This window comes from Pocillopora damicornis, chromosome 5 (genome assembly GCF_964200805.1).
Source record: "Pocillopora damicornis chromosome 5, jaPocDami1.2, whole genome shotgun sequence".
Lineage (NCBI taxonomy): Eukaryota > Metazoa > Cnidaria > Anthozoa > Scleractinia > Pocilloporidae > Pocillopora > Pocillopora damicornis.
Genome location: NC_142674.1, coordinates 5523706 through 5548240, shown reverse-complemented (window position 1 = coordinate 5548240; position 24535 = coordinate 5523706). Strand labels below are relative to the sequence as shown.

Below are 24535 nucleotides of genomic sequence, written 5' to 3'. Positions count from 1 at the left end.
GGTTTAAATCCCGCACAGGCCTGAATTTTATTCAGACCATATTTTCAAATCTACTCAAGTACTGTTCCTAACTGAGCGGTCGTTTCCATATAGTCTAAGAAGTCTTAGAACTCAAGCGAGGCCACTCTGATCATGACGTCATATCGTGTCAAAGAGAAACAACATGGCGGACCCTTTGTATTGTGTATGTAGACAACCGTACGACCCGACTCAGTTTATGATCCAGTGCGATTCTTGCGAAGAATGGTATCACGGAAGGTCGGTATCTCTGTTCCTGAGCGGCTAGTTGTTCTTTCGCTCTAAAATAATCGTTAAACTGCCTTTTTTTAGTTGTGTTGGTATTGAAGAGCATCAAGCTTCAGACATCGAGCGGTACCACTGCCCGGATTGTGCGTTACTACACGGGCCACTAACCCGTAAGTAAATGACATCTTTACTATCTTTATGACTGAATAAAAGGTATAAGAATGCACAAAGTCAGCAGTGTTTTTTTCAGCACGTGAAATACTTTGGAAGGGTAACTTCGATCGGTTAAAGCAATACACAGGAAGGTTTTCCGGTGCTCACTCTTCTCCTTAACTGTTTTGGAAAAAATGTCCGTTGGTTTTTTTTCCCGTAATGTCAAAAAAAGATTTTAAATCCGGTAGATTTTCCTTCGGTTAATTTGCCGCTTACAGAGTTGATCTCGATTAAGAGAAAGCGAATCATATCCTGAGACAAAATTGAACGTGCAGATCGCAGCTTACTGCCGTCAATGAGATCACCTGTTTGAGTGAAAGAATCAGAAGTAATGAAAAGGATATTAATGTAAATGCAACACAGGTCAGTTTATGTTCGAAGGTTTCTGAGACTTTTCTATCCAATCTCAAGGATTACTTCAAATGCTGACATCTGTAATTTCTGTAATTTTGGATGCTGAAGTTTCAAAACTTAAGCGTTTGTGTATTGAATCAAAGTTGTTTGAAATGGTAAACAATGAATTGAAGTCTCGCGAAAGCTGTACAAACCATGCGGGTTAAACCATCAAATCCTCTTCGCAATTTTGTAATCTTTTCATAGCGAACTATATTTGGATTCCTTCCGCTTTAAATTGTATGATTAATTTTTTATTTTACTATCCAACACGTGCGGTAAAAACTATGGTTAACGATTTTTAGCTACATAGCGGTGAACTTGTAATTAATATTACTACTTTTATTTTGGCTTTATTTTCTTCTTTAAACTATTTCTGATTACTCTTGTCCAAATTAATACCTTTCTCAGCAGTGCCTCACCTGTCTACTTCATATTTATTTCTTTAACTTGGGACTGTTGGGGAAGTGGTGACTTACCTCTGACAACCTTAGCAGAAATCATTATGATTAGGGTTGTCTGAACAGTTGTCGTCTCTAATGTTGGCTGCCGCCAAGGTCATGGAAATGTCAGTCACCTCAAGTAACAACAGTTCCTCTTGGGCCTATCCTCACATGAACTATCACACTGCATGATCAAATGCTACCTCAAAGTTCAAACCATTTACTGACTTGTGCTTTTCTTGCTTTCAGTGAAGAAAAGACGCAATTGGCATCGTCATGACTATAGTGAAATAGATGATGGGTCAAAGGTAAAAATGTTATTTCTGGGCAATAATATTTGGGAAACTTTAATTTTTTTATCACTTCTGTTAAGGTTGTGGAATGTCAGTAAAGTCGAATCTCAATGACTCAAACCTTCAAGGGAAATTGAAAAAGGTTTAAGTTATCTAGAGCTGGAAAATAAAGGACCAGAAATAAGGCAAAAATGGTGTTTGCTCATTTCTCTGTTCATACAGCATATGTGTTTTACTCAAATTTAATCATAGAGAAGTTGAGTGAAAATGGAACACCAAATTAGTGCAGAAATTACTATGTACCATAAATGTTTTTAACTGCAGTACACTGTTCGTTCTGATTGTCTTGTATCGACAGACATGTTTTGACATGGTTCAAGTTAGCGGGAGTAAAAATTTTTTGAAAATGACTTGTAGGGAAATGAAAATTGCTTTGAGTTAGTAGGTGGTTTGAGTTATCAAGGGTTCAAGATACTGAGGGTAAAATTGCAATAATTGTATGACGGAAATCCAGGTGACATCAATTTTGGTTTGAGTTAGCAAGAGTTCTTGTTATCAGGACTTAACAGTACATGCATGAACTAAATCTGCATGATTGATTTATATCTCATTAGGTGACTTATGTTTTTGTATGCATTAGTTTTCTTTTTTTTTTTGGTGACAAGTTGGCTTTTTGTTTCATCTAGGCCATCCAAGCAGGGACAGTTGCATTTATCAAGGAGCTAAAAACCAGAAAATTCAAGTGAGTAAAGAAGTTTTCCTTATTCCCATCGCAGTCAGTGTGTCTTTTCTCTAATATCAGCTATTTTATTTTTCTGGTAATATTCAGGATGATTATTAGCCATCAGATGTGGGAAGATTGCAGTGTGACTGCACAGAATTGATGGCCTGTTATGTGCAGATTATTGTTCTGTTAACCCTTTCACCCCTAAGAGTGACTGACATCTAATTTCTCCTTACAATAAAGGAATTGATTACCAACTAAAGAATCTATTGATTGTTAAACAAATTCTCCTTGTCAGCACCTTAAGAATTGTATGATGAACAGTATGCAGAATATGCATACTAATGTATGGTGTAAAAGGTTAAATTGTGCTTGTACTTTTCTCCTGCTACTGGATTTTTTAAATTTTACACCAGACGATCAGTCTCCTTATTCTCCATACTGTTCTCTTTACACTTCCTATGATACTGACAAGGAGAGTTTCTCTAACAAACAGGACCCTCTGAAATTGGAAATCATTGCCTATATTCTTATGACCCTTATATAAATATTTGTTTCAAATGTGATATTGTAAAGAGCAATTAGAAGCCAGTCACTCTGAAAGAGTAAAGGTTTAAGGTTAACACCCTGAATACTTTAAATTGTATCTCACAAAATATACCTCTGACGTACTTTTGTAAATGTCATTACCTCAACAGGATGTCTGTATGGGGAAAAAACTGTGCAAAGGTCTTTGCCGGGGGCTGTACCCAAGGCTATGTGCACACTTTTTACCCGTACAGATAAATCTAGAGCAGTAAATTACTTTTTTTTTGTTTTGCTAGTTGTTTTTCCTCATTGCCACAATTGGCACTGAGGAAATTACAGACTATAGTCTATGTTATTAGAAGCTGGACAGTTTTGGGCATGGTAGTAGTCAATCAGATTCCAGGAATTAGGATCCCGGCCCACTGAGATATGTCAGAGAAAATTGTGTTATTTGTTGCATCATAAATAGAGTTGGTGAAAAGAAACACAGCTGCATGAAGTTTGTAACTGAAGGAGCACCAAACAATTATGTGGACATTTATCAAATTCTGTCTTTCTGTTTAGGGAGGATAATGTTATTCTGAAGTTTGAAAATGGCACAGATCTGTCTACAGAGTTTTTTGAGACACATGGTTTTAACAGGCCTATCCTTGTTACCAATAAAGAAGGTTTGGGAATGGTTATACCGGACAAAAAATTTACTGTCATGGATGTTGAGAGACATGTTGGTACGTTAGTAGTTAGAAAAGTTGAATTATTTGTTATCTAGCTTGTATACATTTCTTTGCACTGCAGGTGTGAACCTAAAGTCATGCTAAACTGAGAATTATCAGCTAAAATAGATTACTGTGACCCTTAATTTACCAAGATCTGATCAATTCTCCCCTCTAGCTACTACACATTTCCTTGTAAATCAGTTACGAGAATTTACCATTTGATCACAACTTCTTCTGAATAAGTTTTAGTATTCTTGTTACCTGTTTACTGGATAATGTATGGACATTATAGATAGAAATTACATGTACATGCCAATCACTTCCAGGAGTTAAAAGGTTAAAGATCTTGTTCTTCAAGTAAAAATCAAGATCTTCTTTTTGTGTTTAGTAAACTGGACTAACAGTAATTCATATATGTTGCAGGTTCTATGAGGGAATTAGATGTCATTGATGTCTGCAGACAGGTAAAAGCCAATTACTTCCCATATATCTGTAATTTCTCAGAATGAATTCATTATCATGTATGTGCACATCCACACATGTGTTATGATACCTGCAAATGTACAGTATCGCTCAGATATGTGTTGACTAAAAACACTTGTAAAATGCACATTAATGTGTACATAAGTAATTATATAACCTAAGCATGTCTGAATTGGGCTCATATACACTTGCACGTTGACTCATCTGTCTTGTTAGTATGAGCTAGTTTACAGTGTATCTGTAGCAAATCTACTGCTACTGCTTATTATTCAATAAATCTGCAAAGCAATGTGATATGCATTTGTAACATGATACCTTTTTTTCAATATATTAATTTTACATTATCAACTTGCTGCTTTTTCTACCCAAAAGTTCTGCATTCCAAAGAATGTGATGTATTTTTAGCAGTTTTGGCATGTTGCACAAGAGATCTGTTTAGGAGAGGTGGAAAATGGGGTACATTTGTAGTTTGCAATGAAGATGACAATAGAACTAATCTGTAGCTGTTCTGTATCATGTAGAGCAGAATGAGGCATTATTAACCCTTTAAGTCCCACTAGTGACCTAGACAGAATTTCGCCTTACACAATCAGTACAATGTCAAGCAGACAAGTAATGAGAATAAAGAAAAATATCAATTGGGAGATAATTAGGTGATCCAATTCCAACTTCTCAATACTAACATCACAAGAACTATATGACAGACAGTATGGAGAATTACTAATGAGATCTTGGGAGTTGAAGGTTTGTTTAAACAAGTGTTGGAATCAGTTGTAATTTAGTCTTATCAACTGAGTTGATAATGTAAATTGGCCACTGTAAAGAGTTTCAAAGCTGAGGTTTCAACTACGGGCTAATGCCCAAAACCAATTTTAGTTTTCAACTCAGTTGATAATGGTAAATTACCTTGTTATACTCTCCCACTGACGCAGGACCTCGGTTTCTTAAGAAATTTACCCCCTTTATTCACTCGAATCAGTTGGTCTAGTTTACAAGTGTAATTGTCCAAAACAAATTGCAGGAGGATCATCGTATGCGCATGCGAGAATGGACCGAGTATTACGTTAGTCCTACCAAGAAAAAGATTTTGAATGTTATTAGTTTGGAGTTCTCTAATACAAGGTATGGAAATTTTTCTGTGTAATACATGTACATGTATGCAGCAGTCAGTTCAATTCCTTCCTTTCCACCAGTAATCAATTATATCTAAATTGTGTTGAAATGCCCCACCCAAGTGCTAAATCTGATAATTGTTTTGTTTTGTTTTTTTTTTTTTTAAAAAAAGGCAAAACTAGAACTTTTGGACCTTTTCTTCTGAGCCATCTGCTTGCAAAATTAAAAACTTTACCTTCAACACCTCAGTCCTTATTTAAGTGTTAAACACTTGTATTTCCCAGGAAAGATTGGCACTACCTCAGCCAGGCAAGGTTTAAAAATTCCCCATCCCCTGGGCATGGACAACAGTGGGTTGTTTGGGAGTTGAAGGGCTTGAAGGTTTGAATTGAGTAACACATAATAATGTATGGTGGAGGGTGGGTTTGAAGGTTCATTTGATTGGCACATAATAATATACTATTGCCATTATCGTATTACCATACTGATGTTACTCTGGGCTCTTTCAGTTTGTCATCCCTTGTTCATGCTCCAGCCATTGTGCGAGATATTGATTGGGCCAGTCATGTGTGGCCAACAGATCTTCCTGATGACAGGTAGGGTTAAGTCTCATAAGTGACCAAGAAAGAATTTCTCCTTAAAGTGTCAAAACAATATCAAGGAGCCAAGTGATGAGAATAAAGAAAATATCAATTACTGGAGTATTTGTTAACCCTTCAACTCCCATGAGCGACCAGGACAGAATTTCTCTTTACAATATCAATACAATAACAGGCAGACAAGCAATGAGAAAAAAAAAATATCAGTTAGATGGTTACTTGTTGATTCAGTACCAAATTCTCAGAACTAACATTGCAAGAATTATATTGCAGATAGTAAGGAGAATTAATAATGAGATGTTGGGTGTGAAAGGGTTAAGCCTTTGAGTGACCAGCATCTAATTTCTCCTTACATTTACTTTTCAATCATTCAGTAAGATCACGAGAGTAAAGGAAATGATCACCAACCTACATCTGTAAGAAACTTTGATTGTTAAACAAATCTCCTTGTCAGGACCTTAGGAAAAAAAATGGTTAAAGAACAGTGTGAAGAATATGCATTCTGATTGTAGCGTTAGCCTTTTAGAAGATTGACAATTTAATACACAGACTGAATTTCCTTGAATAAGTGCCTGGGTGCTCATTTAGAACTTCAGCCATAAGGAGGGGCACTTATTGGAAGGAGGGCGCTTGATCATGGGGATGCTTTCTAACAAACCATTCTCCAGTATTGATTCCACTGTAGTTGAAGATTAAAAGGTTACAAATGAAGTGGCAATAGATACAGGTTTTCCATGTTTCCCCACTATTTCACATTTAATCCTTAAGAGTGACAAGGTTCTAATTTCTCCTTACAATATCATCCCTGAATAAAAGGTTGAAGTCACAGGAATGAAGGAAATGATCAGCAACTAACAAAGCTCTGTGATGGTTTTACAAATTCTCCTTGGTAGAACTAAGCAAATGTATAGAGAACAGTATGGAGAATATGCATAATGATCTTAGGGTGTAAAGGGTTAAGAAAGTGAGGAAGGAGAGGGGTGTTTAATCAAGGGGGGGCATTTGTTTGATATTATGACCAAGGGGATGGATGCTTACCAGTATTTAGAGGAGGGGAGGGCACATATTAAAGCATGGACACTAAATCAAAGAAATACAATATGTATCTGAGGGAAACTATGACAGGATTCACTTGTTTTTACTATCCTTACCAGCCCACACAAGAAGCCTTTGGTACAGAAATACTGTTTAATGGGTGTGAAGAATTCATACACAGATTTCCATGTTGACTTTGGAGGCACCTCAGTGTGGTATCATGTTTTGAAGGTCAGTGAAGTTAAACATGAATATCTGTTGTACAAATTAATTACAAAAAATGGCTGTGAGGAAACTGAGAATTATCTAAAACTCAGGTGGGAAATATTTGGATCATTGTCAATGTCTAAGCAACTGTGCAGCTTTATGTACCTCAACACCCCCCCCCCCCTCCCCCCCTCAACCTAACATTAACCCTTACTTGTTATCAATTGCCTGTTGTTTAGTTAGGGGAGAGGCGGGTGTGCAATTTTTTAGATCTTAGATTGATCTAAATATTTTATGAGCCAAATGATTAAGATAAATGACATCCATTTATGAGAATTGTATTTAAAGAAAAAATGAAGGAAACGAAAAATGGAGTTTAGTTTCACTGCGAAAGACAGCAGCAGGATATGATAACAGAAAGTACAATGTTTCTTTTTTTTTACATTCCTCAATCCTTGTAAAAGAAAACTTATCCCTTTAACTCCCAAGAGTGATCAAGGCAGACTTTCTCCTTGCAATATCAATACAAAATCAAACAGAAAAGTAATGAGAATAAAGAGAAATATCAATCAGGGGATTACCAGTTGATCCAATATCAAATTCTCCAAGTTAACATTAAAGAATTGATTGACAGACAGTAAGGAGAATTACTGATGAGATCTTGGAAGAGAAAATGTTTAAGTTACATCATTATTCAGGTACATAGACATATATCGGGTATGTTGACATAAAATTAGTTTGCATATGTTTTAATTGAGCAAATTTCTCCTTTATTCAGGGTGAAAAAGTGTTTTACTTTGTTGAACCCAATGAAGAAAATTTCACCAAGTATGAAAAATGGGTTTCCTCTGCTCGGCAAAGCGAGGTGTTCTTTGGTGATATGGTGAAGAACTGCTACAAGTGTTCAGTAAAACCAGGCCAAACCATGTTTATCCCAACAGGTGTGTATGAATTGAAGCAGCCTGTTAACCCTTAACTCCCATGAAAGACCAAGACAGAAGTTCTCCTTACAATATCAATACAAAATCAACCAGAAAAGTGATGAGAATAAAGAACACTATCAATTTGGGGATAATTAGTTGATCCAATACTAAATTCTCTGAACTAACATTATAGGAATTGTGTGGTTGACAGTAAGGAGGATTACAAATTTGGTCTGGGAATTAAAGGGTTAAAGGCGTTCAGTTTTTAAAACGGGGCGAAATTAGCATACGGCGCAGTAGTGACGGCGGAGCGGAAAACAGCAAGCAGGTTTGGGTCGGGTTTCGACCCCACTAACAGCTCCCTCGTTTTTTTCTCTCAGGAACTATCATTAGCTACTAAATTAAAATGCGAACTCATTCAGAGTCAGCCTACATTGTGCATGCTTTGAGTAGCGAGATTGAGAGCACAGAATACATGTAGAACACAAAAGCACTGCAGATTGTGTCACATTAGTGGGGTGTATCAGTGGTTTCAATAGCTTTCTCCATAAGCGGCTGAGAATGGTGTAATAGGCGGGTGTACCGTAAGGCAAAACCCAAAAACTTAAAGCCTGCTCACAGGCTAAACAGACGGCGGTAGACCGCTGGAAACCGGCGGCTTCAATTGAAACCTCTAGTTCACTTTTTGTGCGGTGAGAATAACGTTTACCAGCGAAATGTTTTCATCATTTCAGGCTGGGTTCATGCAGTATTTACACCAGTTGATTCACTGGTGTTTGGAGGGAACTTTCTCTGTACTTACAACACTGAACTTCAGCTGAGGTAAGTCCAATGCTTAAGATCTACCTAGTAATTCTCCCTTCTACCTTTTCTACATTTCTTTGGAAACTACTGAAGAGATTTTTGGTGTTGTATCACGCTAACCTTCCCACTGATCCTCTGCCTCTTTTCGTCGCCTGTTTTCTGGATAATCTCTCTAATCTGAATTTTACGTCAATCATTTAGTCGTTGGTTAACTCCCTCAACTCCTAAGATCTAATTCTTAACTCTCCCCTCAAGCTGCTACACATTTTGATGTAAATTAGTTACAAGAATTTTGTGTTAGATCAAGATAACAACTTTAACCTGATACGTTTTAGTATTCTTATTACCTGTTTGCCGGATAATGTATGGATATTATGGGGAGAAGTTACGTTTTAATCGCTTCTTGAGGATGATGCGCATATTCTTGAATATTCTCAGGGTTTATCAACTTGAAAGACAACTCAAGACTCCTGATAAATTCCTTCATCCGTGTTTTGAGACGATAAACTGGTATGCTGCCGTGTATTTACTCGATAAGATAAAGGGTAAGGAAAGGTTTTCTATGTGCAGTTTTGTTTTTTAGCACTCTTACGACCAGTTAGATGTCATTATCGACACTATCAGAAAATAACGTAATTGCGAAACACGAAAAGTTTACCAAATGCACATATTAGCAATTAATAAAGACTAAAGCAGAATGGTAAATGAACAGGATGCCTATGCTTGATTAAGCTTCAGTTGTGTTCGGAAAGTCTTGAGTTTTGTTTCCTTTTATAGATTTCTGGGAACATTTCAATTACTTTTGCTTATTTTGCAAAACAGCGATTGTTTCTTATCTTTTCCTCAAAAATTTTTAGGCGGGAAATTGATGCACGGCGCCAAAAATTGATCCCCTCGCGCATGCCCAGCGTTCGACCGCTGTGTTGACCGACTTACGCTACACGAGTCTTACAGCCAATAAAATTATGGCAAAACTGAACTGGACTTACATCACTCGATTCACTAATAACTCTTCACTCGACTCTGATGATGACTTGCGCCAAGGTTGTTTAAACATCAGTGACTTCTTTCACCTGGACGATCCGACTACACTTTCAAATTACTTTTCTGTTGTTGTGTTTTATGGCGCAGCCGTCCATGAAGCAGGCAGAAAACCGCCCATCAGTGTAATACAGAGTTTAAACAGCCTCGTCGCAGTACTCAAGGAGTGGAGCGCTAAAGGAGAGGTAAGGCTGCAGTCACTGCTAGTTTAAATGGGGTAAGTTTTTAAAGAAACTGTGGTGCTGCGTCAGAGGGTTAATATATAGATTTAGCTAAGCCTAAAAGCGGAGCTCGCATTTTTTTTCCCAACGCCTGGCCCCGGCCAGGACTAGAACCCGGGTCGTCCGACTCGGAGCCCAGTGCACTGACCACTGGACTACTGGACAAAGCCGTGGCGTTGGCGTGCCCGCGGTACAGTTGGCCACGCATGTTAAAAGTAGCACCTTGCACGGTCGTACATCCAAATTTTTTCGGCTTGATGGGTTACTACTATTTTGTTTAATTATGGGGCTACGCTCTGCGAGCTCCGCTAGTACAGGATAATTTGGTTCTATCAACTGAGTTGATAATGTAAATTGGCCACCGTGAGGAGTTTTTAAAGCTGATGTTTCGAGCCCTTCCTCAGAACGAATAGAGGAATTGTGGGTCGTGTGTTGTTTATATACAGAGAAATGGAGCTGCGCTATTGGTGGGAACATGGCAACGTGGAAAACACAAACATGAATTGGTTGAATGAAAAGCGTTTGTTGATACCATGAGGATTGTTGGTGCTGATTTGAAAGAAATTTTTTTTTTAGAATTTTGCGGCCTTACGAACTACCTAGATTTAAGGAAAGGCCTAAAACTAGGCTGTTAGGAAAGCCGCAAACCTCTAAAACAACAACGTATCTTCTTATTTAATACCGTGTTGTCATGCTGCTAAATTTGTCTTCAATTTAACAGGCGTTCACGAAGCTTCACAAGTTCTTCATTCCCGACAGTGTATCGCCCAGCAAGCTCATCAAGTCTATTGCTAAAGAACTTAAAAAGACCGAGGTTTGTCTACTTCACTTGTGTTTAGAGAAATTTTCCACCGAGGAACGGAAGCAATCCAGGCTTTCATTCTTTTTCCTTTGCCTCGTGCTTTGAAACTTATTGCGTTGTCGGGTTCTCCTCACGATGACATGCTTTGATCCGAGTGGTCGTTGTGTTCTCTATTTACAGTACTGGTATTTTGGCTTTTACCTAACCAAATCTAAATGTGCCACAAAGGGGACTTGTATCATTTATTCTATGTTGTATATATGTAGTTTCTTACTATGTCTTTATTTATTTCTTAAAATCCATTGTTACCTTCGAGACCTTGGGCGTTTAAAAGTTGGAGAGCGCCATCCGGCTGATGAATCGTGCTCAGGGAAAATTTTAGGCAAGAGTTTATAAGCTAACATCATGAAACAATTTTGCTTTGATTTCAGAAATCGGGAAAAACTTCAAGGCCCTCAACCCCTAAAATCGACGAGAACTGTCAACAGGGAAGTGGGAGTCCAGTGGCTGCGCCGTTGGTTGACGGGTCTGTGCCGCGCCTAAAAATCAAAGCTCCCAAACCGGAGAACTACAATGTCTGCAATTCGAAAAATGCCGGGGAATATTTAAAATGTGAGCTGGATGACAGTAAACCCGTGATAAGAATAGCAAACACTGGATTAGATTTAAAAAGAAAAGCTGATCCACTTTCAACAAGTCTTCCCTCGCTTAAGCTGAAGATTCCACGAACGCAGGAACCACTGGCACGCGAAATGGAGTCGAATGGCGACAAAGCGCAGCTCGGTGCCTCAGTGGACTCTGGGCTGAAGCTTGTTGTATCGAATGGAAAAATTATCAAGTGAGTTTTTTAAATACAGCAAGCTTTAATATTCAGCCTCTAGGTTTGGTTGTTGTTGCTTTTGTTTTTTTTTTTCTCCGACTTCTTTTTATTTTCTTTTTCGAGAGTAATATAACTGTGGTAATTAATCCGAGATAACATTATAATTGTCTAGAAAACTGGTGCGACACCCTCAACCAATCAAAATGCAAGATTAAAACCAAACGCTTTTTTCTCACTCGCTTTTCCCGCTTAATTTTTGTCTTCCACTCTGTTTTCCCGCGCTTTAGACAGTTTGCTTAAAGGATTTTATTTTGAGCCCTGATTGGCTCTCTGTGATATTTTCCACTGTTCTGATTGGCTGTTGTGATAGTTTCGATATTCTGGTTCTACAACGCCCCAACATACATTTGTCATTTGGAGTTCAGAAGAGAATGATTCCACAACAGATCTCAGTATAAACTTTTCCTTATATTACGCTTGTGTTATTAAGGGCGAAAAAAATATTCCAACGTTCTGCTGTTTATTCTTTCATAGTAATAACAATCGCAACAGTAGGAAAATGGCAGGTAAAAAATTCCAACCGCTGTCGCAAGAGGTGTCTGACCGAAGCGATATCCCGGATGGTTCATATTCCTGTTCTCCGTCCAAGCAAGGACCACTGCGGCTGAAACTGTCCAGTAAGCTGTTATGTTTTACATTGCCCCTCTTGATATTAGCCTGTTTTAGGCAAGTAGTTTGTTTGTGAGGGAGAAGAGAGAGAAGAAATACTTCTTTCCAGACCCTCATTGATTTTCCTCGTGAAAACATAAAGACCACGGAGACACTTTCTTTTGCCTGGCTGCTGAAAGGGTAGGGGGGCAAGACATTCTATCAATGTCCACCGAGAAGTGTTGACTACACGGAAAAGATTCGACTCTATGTGATTTTGAGGTCTGTACGTACAGTTGAAAATGATTTCTTCCGCTGAAGTAGACTAACTTGCACGAATTTGCCACTGAAAAGATCTCAGCATCAACTGAATTGTATATCTACCGTTACATGCAATTTACAATCCACTTACGAATCTTCCTCTAATTAATCTACAGTGAACAACATGCCCAACAAGAACGCCCCTTCCTACCCCACCCACACGACAGAGAGTAGCAGCGACACCTCAGATAATGAACTTAACTTCAGTCTCGGGGGAACTCCCAGCTTCGTCCCTGCACAGTTAAGAACGACACATGGAAGCCTGGTGACCACTTGCGGGCTCCAGGCCACCGGATCAGTTCCCCGAACTCAACAACCTGTGGCCGGTTTGGACTGGACTTCGGCAACTGATCTTAAGTAAGAGTTGGCATACGCAGTAAAATTAGCTCGAGACAAAATCCCTTTTCAATTAGGTCGAGAGAGCTTGGGTCGGTACATGATGTCACGTTGATGTCATTAGGTTACGTCATGTCTGTAGAATAAATGAAGGTCGAGCTTTTGAAAGCGTGACATTGATTAAAAAAAAATTTGGTCCTTTCATCAGGGAGGAAATAGAAGCGGCCAAAACCCTCTTGTTCGGTCTCAGTGCTGGCGCTGGTGTCAGTTCACTCGGATCTTCATCCGCCCAATCTATCCCCAGTACCGCACGAAAATCAGGTAGTGCCCAGTCTTCGCATTCCACTGTAGCACACAGTACTTCCAAGTTGAACTCCAAGCGAGCGGGAGGCGAGAGTAACTCGGAGGGCGAAGACGAAGTTCTTGGATTTGGAGACCCAGAATATTTCCACGACAGTAAATACGGTGAGGAAATAAACTAGAGTTCGTGATGGCGAAAACCTTGAATGCAATCAGGCAAACAAAGAAAACAATTCTACGTTACTAATGAGCACCTCATGCTTTAAGTGCATCAATCTGACAAAATTTTGGTCAAGAGAAAGAGCAGTTTTTAATCGAGTATTTAAAGTAATCCAAGATCTTTGATTGGTCCACAAAATTTGCGCCTTTTTTCTCTACCAATCAGATACAAATTTAAAACTAATCGTGACTTGATCACTCGCGTCTTCCCATGCTCTTGGTAGTTAACTTGTTACCACTTTCCTATTGACTGCTTGTTTATGATTGTTCCGGTAAACTCGAGCCTTTTTCTCAACCAATCAGATGCAACTTTGAAACCAATCACGACTTGGTAACCTGCGTTTTCTTGCGGGCAGTTTACTTGTTATCACTGTCTCGTGGACTCCTTGTTTATGATTGGCCAAAAAAATCGCGCCTTTCTCTCAACCAATCAGGGGCAAATTTTCCGGCGCTCTGGGCACATCACTTGTTGTCACTTTCTCTCAGACTCCTTGTGATGAGTTCCTGAATGTTTTTCTTATTTTCTGCGCAGTATATCCACCGCTCGCTGAGATGACAGAGGAAGACAAAAATAATTCATGGAAGCCCGGCCAACGAAAGAAAAAGAGCGAAAAAGTTGACTCGACGTGGAATCCGAAAAGTAAGTAACACAAAGTTTTTGTTTAACTGATGTCTTAGCTGTGTTGAGTTCAGTTGTACTTGAGCAGTGCGCAGGTTTAGCCTTGGTCACACACAGCTAAAACATCGGTCACGTAATGTCACGTTCAAGTAAACAAACAAGATTGGAAAAAATGGCCATGTTTTGCTCAACAGGTAAACTGCATTGTTCGCCATCGCGGGAAGAGAGGCCAGTTCGTCCGAAATCCAGACGAACTACCACCGGTAGTTTGCTGAATTCACCAGTAGAAGAAAGCGCTCCTGAGGTGAGTGGGACCATTATTAACGTACTTTCCATTTTTTTTTTTTAATTTGTTACCTAGGAATTTTTCAATGTATGTCCTTCTTAAGTAGTGTCATTCTTGTGAAAAATTGAACGTTTGTGGCATTGTATAATTGTCGATTGCATTATGCTAATTCTTCGAGTTTATATCGATTTTCGTGTTGACCCTTTGACTCCAAATGGTGACCAGCGTCTAATTTCTTCTTACAATATCATCCCTGAATCACACATTGAGGTCACGAGAATAAGGGAAGTGACCACACACAAAGAAAGCTATCGATTGTTCAACAAATTTTCCTTTTCAGAACCTTAGGAAATGTAGAGAGAACGGTACAGATAATATGCATGCTGATGTGATGGTGTAATAGGGTTAAACAGTTTCAGTTCTTACTTTTTCCTTAACTTTTGGATTATTGATGTAGGCTCAAGCTTTGAGCCAAACCTTCTGCCTGGCAAAAGCAAATTTATTGAAAAGAGGGTTTAGTTTGGGATTGCGGTGAGGCTATGGTAGTCACACTTTGTAAGTCTCATTCTCTCGATCTGTCGTTTACAGGGACCTTCTCCTTCCGTTGGAAGTGCCAAGGGAAGTGACCGAGGAAGCTCAAGCGGAAATAATTCAGGAGCGCTCAACGGAAGTGAAAAAGGCTCAGTACCAGATCCAACACCGAGCAATTCAAAACCTGATAGCAACGCAAAAGGTGAGGCTGGTTAATATCTACGGTCATGTCCTCCTCTTTGTTGCGTCATCAGACCTGTATTGAAGGGGTGGAGGGGTGGAGGGCATCCAAAGTTTTATTTGAAAAAAAAAAAACAATCTTTTTACGTTTGCTGCCTTTGTAAGCTAAGAAATCTTTTAAAACAGGTAAATTTTGAACACTTAATTTTTAGTAGTAATTTGCCATCACATCGTTGTAGTAACTCTTTTGTCAGACAAGTCGTAAAAACCCAAAAGGACTCTGTGCTCGGGGGTCTCATCCGCCCCCCCTACCCTGATCCTCCCCCTGGATCCACCACTGCGCTCCTGTAACCCTTTAAACCTTCAGGGGGGACTAGCATGTAATTTCTCCCTACAATATTACCTCCGAATCACACACTAAGGGATAAGGGGTCAGTCATTATGCGGGTGGGTGGACGATTTTGCAAGGATCACATGGTTTTTAGGGGAAGGGGGGAGGATCAGTCGACGCCAAAAGAGTATGGGGGGGGGGCAGAAAACTGACTGACATTGTGGGGGCTGGGGGTCCTAAGAAAATATTACAGAGTCTCAAGGTGGATTAGATAGATTTATTCGGGGGATGGGGATCTGAGCCGTTCCCACCCACCCCACCCCCCCCACCACTGTTTTGACTGTCATTCACTTTCACTTCCTGTGCAGTCCCGGGTAAAAGAGGACGTCAAAAGGCTGTAACCACGACAAAACAGCGTCTTGCGAAAATTCTTAAGCTTGACAAGAGTGGAAGATATATGAGATAAAGGCGAGTGCAGGGCATGGAAAAAAACAACTAACGTTTCTTTCGGGGAAAAAATAAATGGCCAGATGCTTTGATATTTAAGTTTCCATTGTATCGCTTTCATCAGTAACAATATTGCACGGCATTAAGAGAAATTTTTTCGGTTTTTTTTTTCCTTGAGAAACTTTAGTTTTTACATATTCAAAGTATTGTTGAAATGTTGTTGAAGTGTAATTTGAAAAGCAATGACAAAAAGATTCCCTAAATTACTTTATAATTCAACTGAGTACTTCGTTCTTTAGTTCTTTAAGGGGATTACTTTCCTCTTTTCAAAACTAAAAAGAGGCGGTCAGAGAATCGGGTAATTCTGGTTTTTGGTGTAGTTGTTTAACGTACACGTTATCTAATTTCTCTCACGGCAAGTACTTCAACAAAACGAAATAGTTAAATTATCAATTACAGAAAAAAAAAATTGGGAAAATCTTTGTAAATAGAGTTTGGGCTGTATCGCAGGCAAGATTTGCGTATTTTTGAGATTTGTAACATTGCATTGTCAAATTTCTTAAATTTGAAATTAGCAGTAACGTACACTAATGATAGAGAAATTGCAAACTTTCTTGAATTAGTTTATTTTTGTTTCGGAAAAAATAACTCAACATATTTTTAGTGGTCTCCGTTCCAGCTTTCTTTTTGGAAATGTCATGCAGAGCGACTTTAGGGCGAGTGTTGCGTGACATCCAAGAGAGCGGTTGCTACAGTAACCCTAATTCCCTTATTCCATTAACTCTTTCACTCTGAAGAGTGACCAAAACGGAATTTTCCTTCGAAGGATTGAAACATTTACAAGCAGTAAGGTGATAAGAAGAAAGAATATACCAACCAGTGTATATCTCTTGATTTGATAACAAATTTTCAGAGCTGAAACCATGGTGATTTAGATCTTGGGAGTGACAGGGTTTTAAAGTTTAACCCTCTAACTCCTAAGATTGATAAGGTTCTAATTTTTCTCAACAGAATAACCTCGACTAAGTCTTTGGCTAAGCGCTTTTCAAAGTGTATCTTGTACTTATATCGCGCTGAACGAGACCTTGACTAATGGCTCTCTGTGGTAATTCTGCGCATGGTGTCTAAAGCTGTTTAATTAATGCTTATTAGATAGATTTGAAATTTTCCCGCCAATTATTTTGTACTACGCCTTTGAAAACTTGATTTCACGTTTTGAATTTCTGTAGTGGTTTCCAGCCTTTAACAATTTACAAACAAAATAAGAAATTTTAAGAAAGATGTGTATTTAAATTGTATTTATGGTTTATTTATAGACCTGTTCGCAGTCTTGCTTGACTGTGTGTGTTCAATAAACATTTTTTTAATGAAATTGTTTTATCGTAGTCAGTGACTATGATTAAGTTGTAGAAAGCGCGCTAACTCCCAGCAAACACAGCGGCCAAACGTCGGGCATGCGCGAGGAGATCATTTCTGGCCGGCCGCGCGCCAATTTCCCGCGCGATATTTTCAAGGGATACAAAAGAAGCAACCGCTGCCACGCAAAATAAACGAAACAGAATTAAAACTTTCATAGAAATCTGTGGAAGGAAACAAAAGTAGTGGGAAAGAAAATTTGGGACTTTCGGATTCAAAGCATATTTCAGGCGGGTATCCTGTCTGTTTTGAGCCTTAACAAAGAGGTTAGATGCTTCTTAAATGCCGTGACTTACTGGCTTTTGTGGTTGTTGGTAACACGGGCGAGGAAACACGGTTCTGGCAGCTTGAAAGCACATAACCTGGTCATTACAACGTTTGCACATGCGTAGACGTTGTTTGCAGTCCTTTACCAACTAGGATCCCCAACCGCTGACCCTTTTGTCGGCAGCACTGAAGATTAATAGGCTCCGTTCATCTGAGTTTGCGCAGAAACTCCTCCCCCTCTGTCTTCTTTGGTGACTTGTTTCTTTCGCCAGCCTATCAGATGGAAGAAAAGTATCGGAGCGGATGGCACAACAATAAAAAAAGGAAAACTACAGAGATTGGAGCCGAAAAAAAAAGGGATAGTGAGGAGAAAGTCGTAAATGGATCGAAATTCAGTTTCAAGCGACAATAGGGATCTTTAGAAGTTAGGGCGGCAACGCTAAGGAAGATGTCTATTTAAAAATGAATATGTATTTTTAGTTGGAATTTCGCGAATGACTGGATGTGCTTACCATCTCTTACGGCGCCACAAGTTAACCTCAGCATAACGAACGAGGGCGACGTTGAATTCCAATTGAAAACTTAAATAATTTGTCGTCGGGGTTTCCTTTCTCAGACCACACAAATTTTGATGATTTGATGGCAGTAAAACGGCTAGCCGTAAAATGTTAATCGTAAAATTTTTTCTTTTAATAACAAAGGAAGGAAGTTAAGTTTTAGCCGTAAAATGGCCTGAAGTTTAACCGTAAGCCTTCATTCCATTGAGACTCTATTAGAAGTAATGTTTCACATTAGGCATAGCAATCTTACGCTTAGAGGATGTTAAAAACTATTAGATAAACGGTAAAGAAAAACACACGAGAAGCATTTCTTAAACTGTGGTGGGGCAAGGATGGAAAATAATGAAACGGTTATAAAATTTCGAACTTGGTTGAAAATTCTTCGCCAAATTTTTCAAGATGCACCAACCATGACTTGGCTTTTCAATTTCTAAATGGGATCGTTCGTCTGTGCAGTTCCGAGTCGTTAATAAATTTTAAAACAAACTGAACAGTACAGCCATAGACTTGCCCATGTATTTTCTTCTTTTTCTCTTTCATTATATTCATCGTCGTCTTTTCATCTCAGCGAGTGATTCTAAAGAGTCATACCGGTTCCTACAGAGTATTGTTGCAAAATGCGTGTAATCAAATTGACAAAGCAAGCAACCTCGTTTTAATTCTCTGTCTATATCTGGGTTTTTGCACTTAAACTAATATTTTGCGAAAAACATTTAAAGAAACGTTTTACTTCTTTGCCATATTGCGATGGTATTTCTAGGTTAGTTTCCTTTGACGGAAAGGTTAAAAAATGTCAAATAATCTCTGCGATGTTATTGTGTTGTATTAAAGGCGTTCTGTGAAAGATCCTATGAAATGAGTACAGACTTGATTAACCCTTCAACTCCTAGAAGTGATTAACATGTGACTTCTCCCTATAATATCCATACATTATCCACCAAACAGGTAATGAGAATATTCAAACTTATCAGGTTAAAGTTGTTATCTTGATCAAACACCAAATTCTTGCAGCTATTTTACAAGGAAATATGTAGCAGCTAGAGGGGAGAATTTACAATCAGATCCTTGGGAGTTAAAGGGTTAAAGAGACAAGAATTTCAAACTGTTTTTTCACATGCATTTTTATTCGACGCTGAAGACATTCATGATACTGTTCTGGTAACAAGTCTTTCGACTAACAGTTCGTCGAAGCGAAAAGAAATAATTCATAATTTAAGGAGTAATAGTAATAATCGTAACTAATTTTATAGTTCATTTCCTTCGGTATATTCGGATATCAGTTCGATATAAATTGTGGGTTGCCCTGACAGTTAGTAAGATCCTTCACGAGACAGGACACCATCAACATGTCTCACTATCATTGTAGATTTGTCAAAACAAAAGAACTGCAGATATTTGCGGTTTTTTTTCTTCTTTTTTGTTATGGGAGAAAAAAGTAAGACGAAAAAAAGGAAATTCCTCATATTGAATACATATCAGCTGTTCCCCCTCAAAAAAATATGTTGAATTTTCACATAATTAATTTCCATACCAGTAGCGAGAGAGGAAGGGTGTCCAACTCTGAGTTGCTATCCTAACGAATTAACGGCAAGCAAGGTCTATTCGGATAAGGCACTTGTTCTCAATTGAAACGGTTTAGTTACACTTTAAATTCAAAAAGAAACAAGTGCCTAAAAAAGCAAACTCAAAACGAATCATCACACTGAACAAAATAGTCAAATTCATGGTCATTTACTAACAATATCGTATTTAAACATTGAATTTCTTTTGCACGTTTCTTTTCATCGGAATGTTAAACTTATTTTTGTTCTTCATCATAACGATTATTCCAAGACAACTGAGACGGATTCAGACAAGGCAGCTTCGAAGTTCCATATGAACCTTCCGTCCAGTTCCGACGGAGAAAAATATTTTGCAGAGTCCTTACGGTGCCACGGCGCACTTGTATCATCTTCCAGCAGTAAATGACAGGATTTAGAGATGAAGTAAGGCACAACAGTGAACAACTGTACAAATAAAATAGCTTTAAAGTGGCATTTGGTCGACAGAAGGATACATACGCTACAAAATTGCAATAGTTGGGCAGGTAGCGAATAAAAAATAATATGAAAACATAGAACGTGCTAGTAGCGGTTTTCCTCTGCTTTACATCGTTCACTACCATTTCACCATCTTGTGAAATTTGTGGTACTTGTAAAGCTTGAATTTGGTCTGTGGCGCAGCGCTACGAAATAAATTCTACAGTAAACAGCAGTCAGAGACGAGACACATGTCGACCCAAAAGATCCTTATCACTGAAAACAAAGCACTACACCCCCATATCCGACAAGACACCAACAACAATGCGCTTGTGAGTTACGAGTTCCTGATATCTGAGATGAAGATGAATGGCTGAGAATCTGTTTGTCTACACCGAGAGCAGTAATACTGACAGACGAAGCATACAAGATAAACTTTACTTTACCTGTAATATTAATAATATGGCGCCCAGTGGACGCAGAATCGCCTGACGTGTTTTTGCTCATTGTAGAGCCTTGGCTAGCTCAGCGACGTAAAACTGGGTTGTAACAATAACCCAACACCAAGGTCAGAAACAGCAAGACTCAGCAGCAACGTTTTTTTATGTCTTTGAAAAGGATGAAGCTTTCCTTATAACGTAGAAATGTTCAACGTTACGGCTGTGTAAGAAAAGAAAGCGTTCAACACAGCGTTAACAATGAGAAACGAATAAAACTGGTTTTTGTGAAGTTTATATGAAATAATTCATATTTTGTACTGCGGTTGTAGATGAAAGTGAAATGTGATCATCGCAGTAAATTTTTTTTTTTTTTTTGAAAATTTACTGCGATGATCACATTTCACTTTCAAAACTGGTTTTTGTTCCTGTCACTGTGGAACTGTAACTTAAATTTGAGGTCTGTTAATTAATAGGATTGAGACTGGACGCTCCATATGCTCCGATCTCCAAAGAGGAGACTCTCGCCCTTCGGAAATAATGCAAATGCGCTTTATAAAATCGATTACAGGTAAACAAAGTGTAGAGTGACTCTCAGAGACCGAAAACACAATTTGTGAAATATTTCTGCCTGCGAGATTGAAACTGAAAACGTTAATTTGTTTTCATTCCTTGTTGATTTTCGCTTTTGACAGAGGTACCTGGTATTTTAGTTTGTGATGAAAAATAAATAATGATAAAAAACACACGATATTGATCTAGCTATCCTTTGTTTACCACTTCCAAAACCGCTATTTGTTGGGCTTTCATTCAATTTGCATGTCGGCAACTAGGAAAAATTCAGCCCTTTTCTCAAATTCGGAACAAAGTTGGTTTGGGCTTCTTTCGGTGAGTTAGCGGTCTTACGTTTTCATTTCCCTTTGGTTACGCCGGTTGTATTTAGACGCGCTACCCGCGTGTGATCCAATAAAACAAAAATGAAGCGTCTTCAACAGGCACAGATTAACATAAAATCAACAATATTTCCTTTAGGAACAGAGAGCCAGAAAATGTAGCCCGTCGTCCACGTTTCCCCTTAGAAATATACAGAAACAGTGGGATTCTGATTTAACAAGCTTTGTGCAAGACAGATTACTATTTATTTTAGGATAATACTCACGGGAACTCACTGGAATTGAAGTCTTAACTCATCAGACCAGTTTGATTAAGTGAGAAACTCTCTGTTCGAGTATTTCCAGTCAAATTTATCTCAATTTGTATGAGAGTATCAACTAAACAATTCCTACAATTTACAACTACTCGTTTCAGTAGTGTTCTTAGCTGCGAGGATCTCTTAATTTCATCTTTCCACCGCAGTGCAAATATGTGAATTTTCATATATCTAAAATCTTCATTCACTTGGATGTTTATTTGTACCCAATTCATTGACCAGCTCCCAGTTGGCTTGTTAGCTCAATTGGTAGAGCGCTGCACCGGTATCGCAGAGGTCATGGGTTCAAATCCCGTACGGGCCTGAATTTTTTTCAGGTCCTATTTACAACTACTCGTTTCAGTAGTGTTCTTAGCTGCGAGGATCTCTTAATTTCATAAACAATTCCTTTTAGTCCCCGCATTTCAAGTCATTTTGTCGAGTTCAAATTACTTTCAATTTATTGGCGAGTAATAAAACTCAAAACAAGCAAAAAGAGACCAGAAGAAACAAAGATTAGAGAAATTCTCAATTTAGAGTCGATAATAATCCGGATTGCATTGGTTATGCTTTTCTTTGCCCTGTGATTGGTTAAGAAAACTCGCACCATATATACTCTCAATCAAATGCAAAACTAACGCTTTGCTCGCCTTTTCACTGCGTTTTCATTGGCTCTATGTGGTATACTCCCTTCTTCTGATTGGCCGTCATGATTACTCTAGGTTTTGTCTTTTCGGTACTCGTAAATGAAGACCTTGATAAACTCAAACAAAAATTTTCCATGCAGATAAAAGTGTAAAATTGCTCTCAACAAAGAGGGAGTTTCGCTTCCTAATGAGAGGATGCTGGGAACGCGATTTGAATTTTCACTGTAAATCGGACAAAACAACGTGCTAAGAATCAGTCAGTTCTGGTGTAAGGCATAAAGCAACACAATCCAGTTATCCTACAGTTTGTACAACTCTGTTCTATCTGCCGTCACTTCTCTTTTACTAAAAATAAAGCTGACGATTCATTTTTTCAGCTCAAAAGGCGAATTTGGCAACAACAAGTCTCCCTTCCCGCTCGATATCCTCTCTCTGGATGACTTTGCAGTTTGTGTGCGACAGCTTCAGACTAGACAGGGAGAATACATCAGCTTAAGCAGTTTAACCCATCCCTTTGCCGGATATGCCGCAAAAGCCATCGAAGGTCTCCGTTTTACATCAGTCAACTATTTTTCCCCACTCTTCTTCCATTGAAGGTTCCGTAGTCTTCCTTAAATATACGTCAGAGAGCTTAACCTATACCGTCCGAAATCTTGCAAAAATCCCCAGATAACAATTATCATGGATTTTATTTTTGTTTTGTTTTAAATTTTTCAATCTCGTTGAAACGGGAAATTGCCGTAATTTTGGATAATCAGATAAAAAACGAATGCCCCTAAATGGTCGTCAGGGCTAAGAGTAAGATACACCTGCAGTTTTAATTCCTGTCTACTGCCTACGCGTGTATACGTGATACCCTTTTGTGCAAAAACTGCACATCTCGCGGGACCGCGTTTAATTTAGCGATTCTGCCAAAAATGTATGTTAGAAGGAATTAAGTTTCGCGAAAATTGTCAGAATAGTGATCTGCGATAACAAACAGTTATTTTCAGATTTGGTTCCACGCATTTTAATTTTCCATAACAATATTTTCCAATGACACTAAACAAAACCATTTCATAACATGACGAAACTGAAAACAGTTTGACATGTTCCATTACAAGGACCTAGATAGCCATGGATTGTTTGACGACTGCTGAAAAATACAGGAATATCTTGCAGGAACTGCAGCAAGAACTCTCGTGACGAAACTTGAGGAGGGAACGTAGACAAGACTGTTATGTCGTTAACATTAAAAAATTATAGAGCGGGGTATTGCATTAACTAAGCGTGGTTAATTTTCGCGAAAATTTTTTACAAGCAGGTCTTTCATTTTCGCGATTTTTTGAAAATCGCGAAAATTTATTCCCGCAAAAATGAGTATTACTAAGGTAATTGTGATTAAGCTCCGCTAAAATGTAATTCCTGGAGGTTAGAGAGGACAACGAAAATCGTGACACGAATTAATTTTGAGCGGATATTAGCAAACAGCAGGTTAATTTTTTCAACTGATACGGTCGGTTTCCTTGATATGCTTAAGGCATGGAGGACTCGTATAATTCCGATGGGAAAAAACCTTCTAGTGACCAGAACAAGTTTTTGCACTCCTGATATTTTATAGGACCCAGAGATGGATAAAGTGCTTTTAATGATAGACATATTCCAGGTTCCATTAAGGGAGAACTTAACGAGCACAATACCACGCTATTATATTAGCTTCTTGTGTTTTACGCCAACCTGACTGATGGCGTTAAAGCGTTGAGGACATCCTGGAAGTTCGAGATACTGCCAAAACCAGCTTCAAGGCTGAACATCTATATTTTTTACTAATAACGATAAAAGATACATATTTTTCTATTTCCCAGCGTTGCAGAAGTTATTACCCTGTCTCGCAATAAGATCGTTTCATGTAGGAAGTTTCAACTCGGGTCACTTGAAGGGGCGATGGAAATTTAATTATCCGACTCAGTTACCTTTCGTCCTTGCTAAATGGGGTTTGGGAGTCGGTTAGAAACAGGGAATCTGGTTAAAATTTACATCGAAACTGAAAAATTTTAGAAAATAAATCATGCCAGTAACCATAGAGCCTATGATCTAATGACACAGTAACCGAAAACCAAATTATTTATTTAAAGAAAGAGAAAGCTGGAAAATCGACCAAATTTCCTTTAAAAGTAAACATATATAGCAACCGAAATCC

At 38.5% G+C, this 24535-nt stretch overlaps 1 protein-coding gene and 1 long non-coding RNA gene across 3 annotated transcripts; one reads left to right on the top strand and one right to left on the bottom strand.

The window, feature by feature from the left end:
• The first annotated feature begins 120 nt into the window (after positions 1-120).
• On the top strand, positions 121-17194 carry LOC113667011 (uncharacterized). Of its 2 annotated transcripts, XM_089207196.1 has the most exons (23): positions 121-258; positions 331-416; positions 1545-1603; positions 2275-2330; positions 3405-3568; positions 3980-4020; positions 5061-5161; positions 5662-5748; positions 6126-6167; positions 6906-7017; positions 7772-7934; positions 8651-8738; positions 9159-9265; positions 9852-9946; positions 10704-10796; positions 11216-11622; positions 12139-12281; positions 12690-12930; positions 13118-13374; positions 13961-14068; positions 14242-14351; positions 14922-15066; positions 15744-17194. In XM_089207196.1, exons 1-23 carry the CDS (start codon positions 164-166, stop codon positions 15839-15841), a joined length of 2898 nt encoding a protein of 965 aa, XP_089063322.1. In that variant the 5' UTR covers positions 121-163; the 3' UTR covers positions 15842-17194. The 2 variants fall into 2 exon arrangements, with proteins under 2 accessions (XP_089063322.1, XP_027038607.2); XM_027182806.2 differs by lacking the exon at positions 6126-6167.
• Positions 17195-19180: 1986 nt separating this feature from the next.
• On the bottom strand, positions 19181-21803 carry LOC149044833 (uncharacterized). The gene is made up of 2 exons (XR_016186835.1): positions 21680-21803; positions 19181-20743 (listed from the first exon to the last, which is right to left on the bottom strand). It is a non-coding gene; the product is annotated as an uncharacterized LOC149044833 (long non-coding RNA).
• Positions 21804-24535: the final 2732 nt, after the last annotated feature.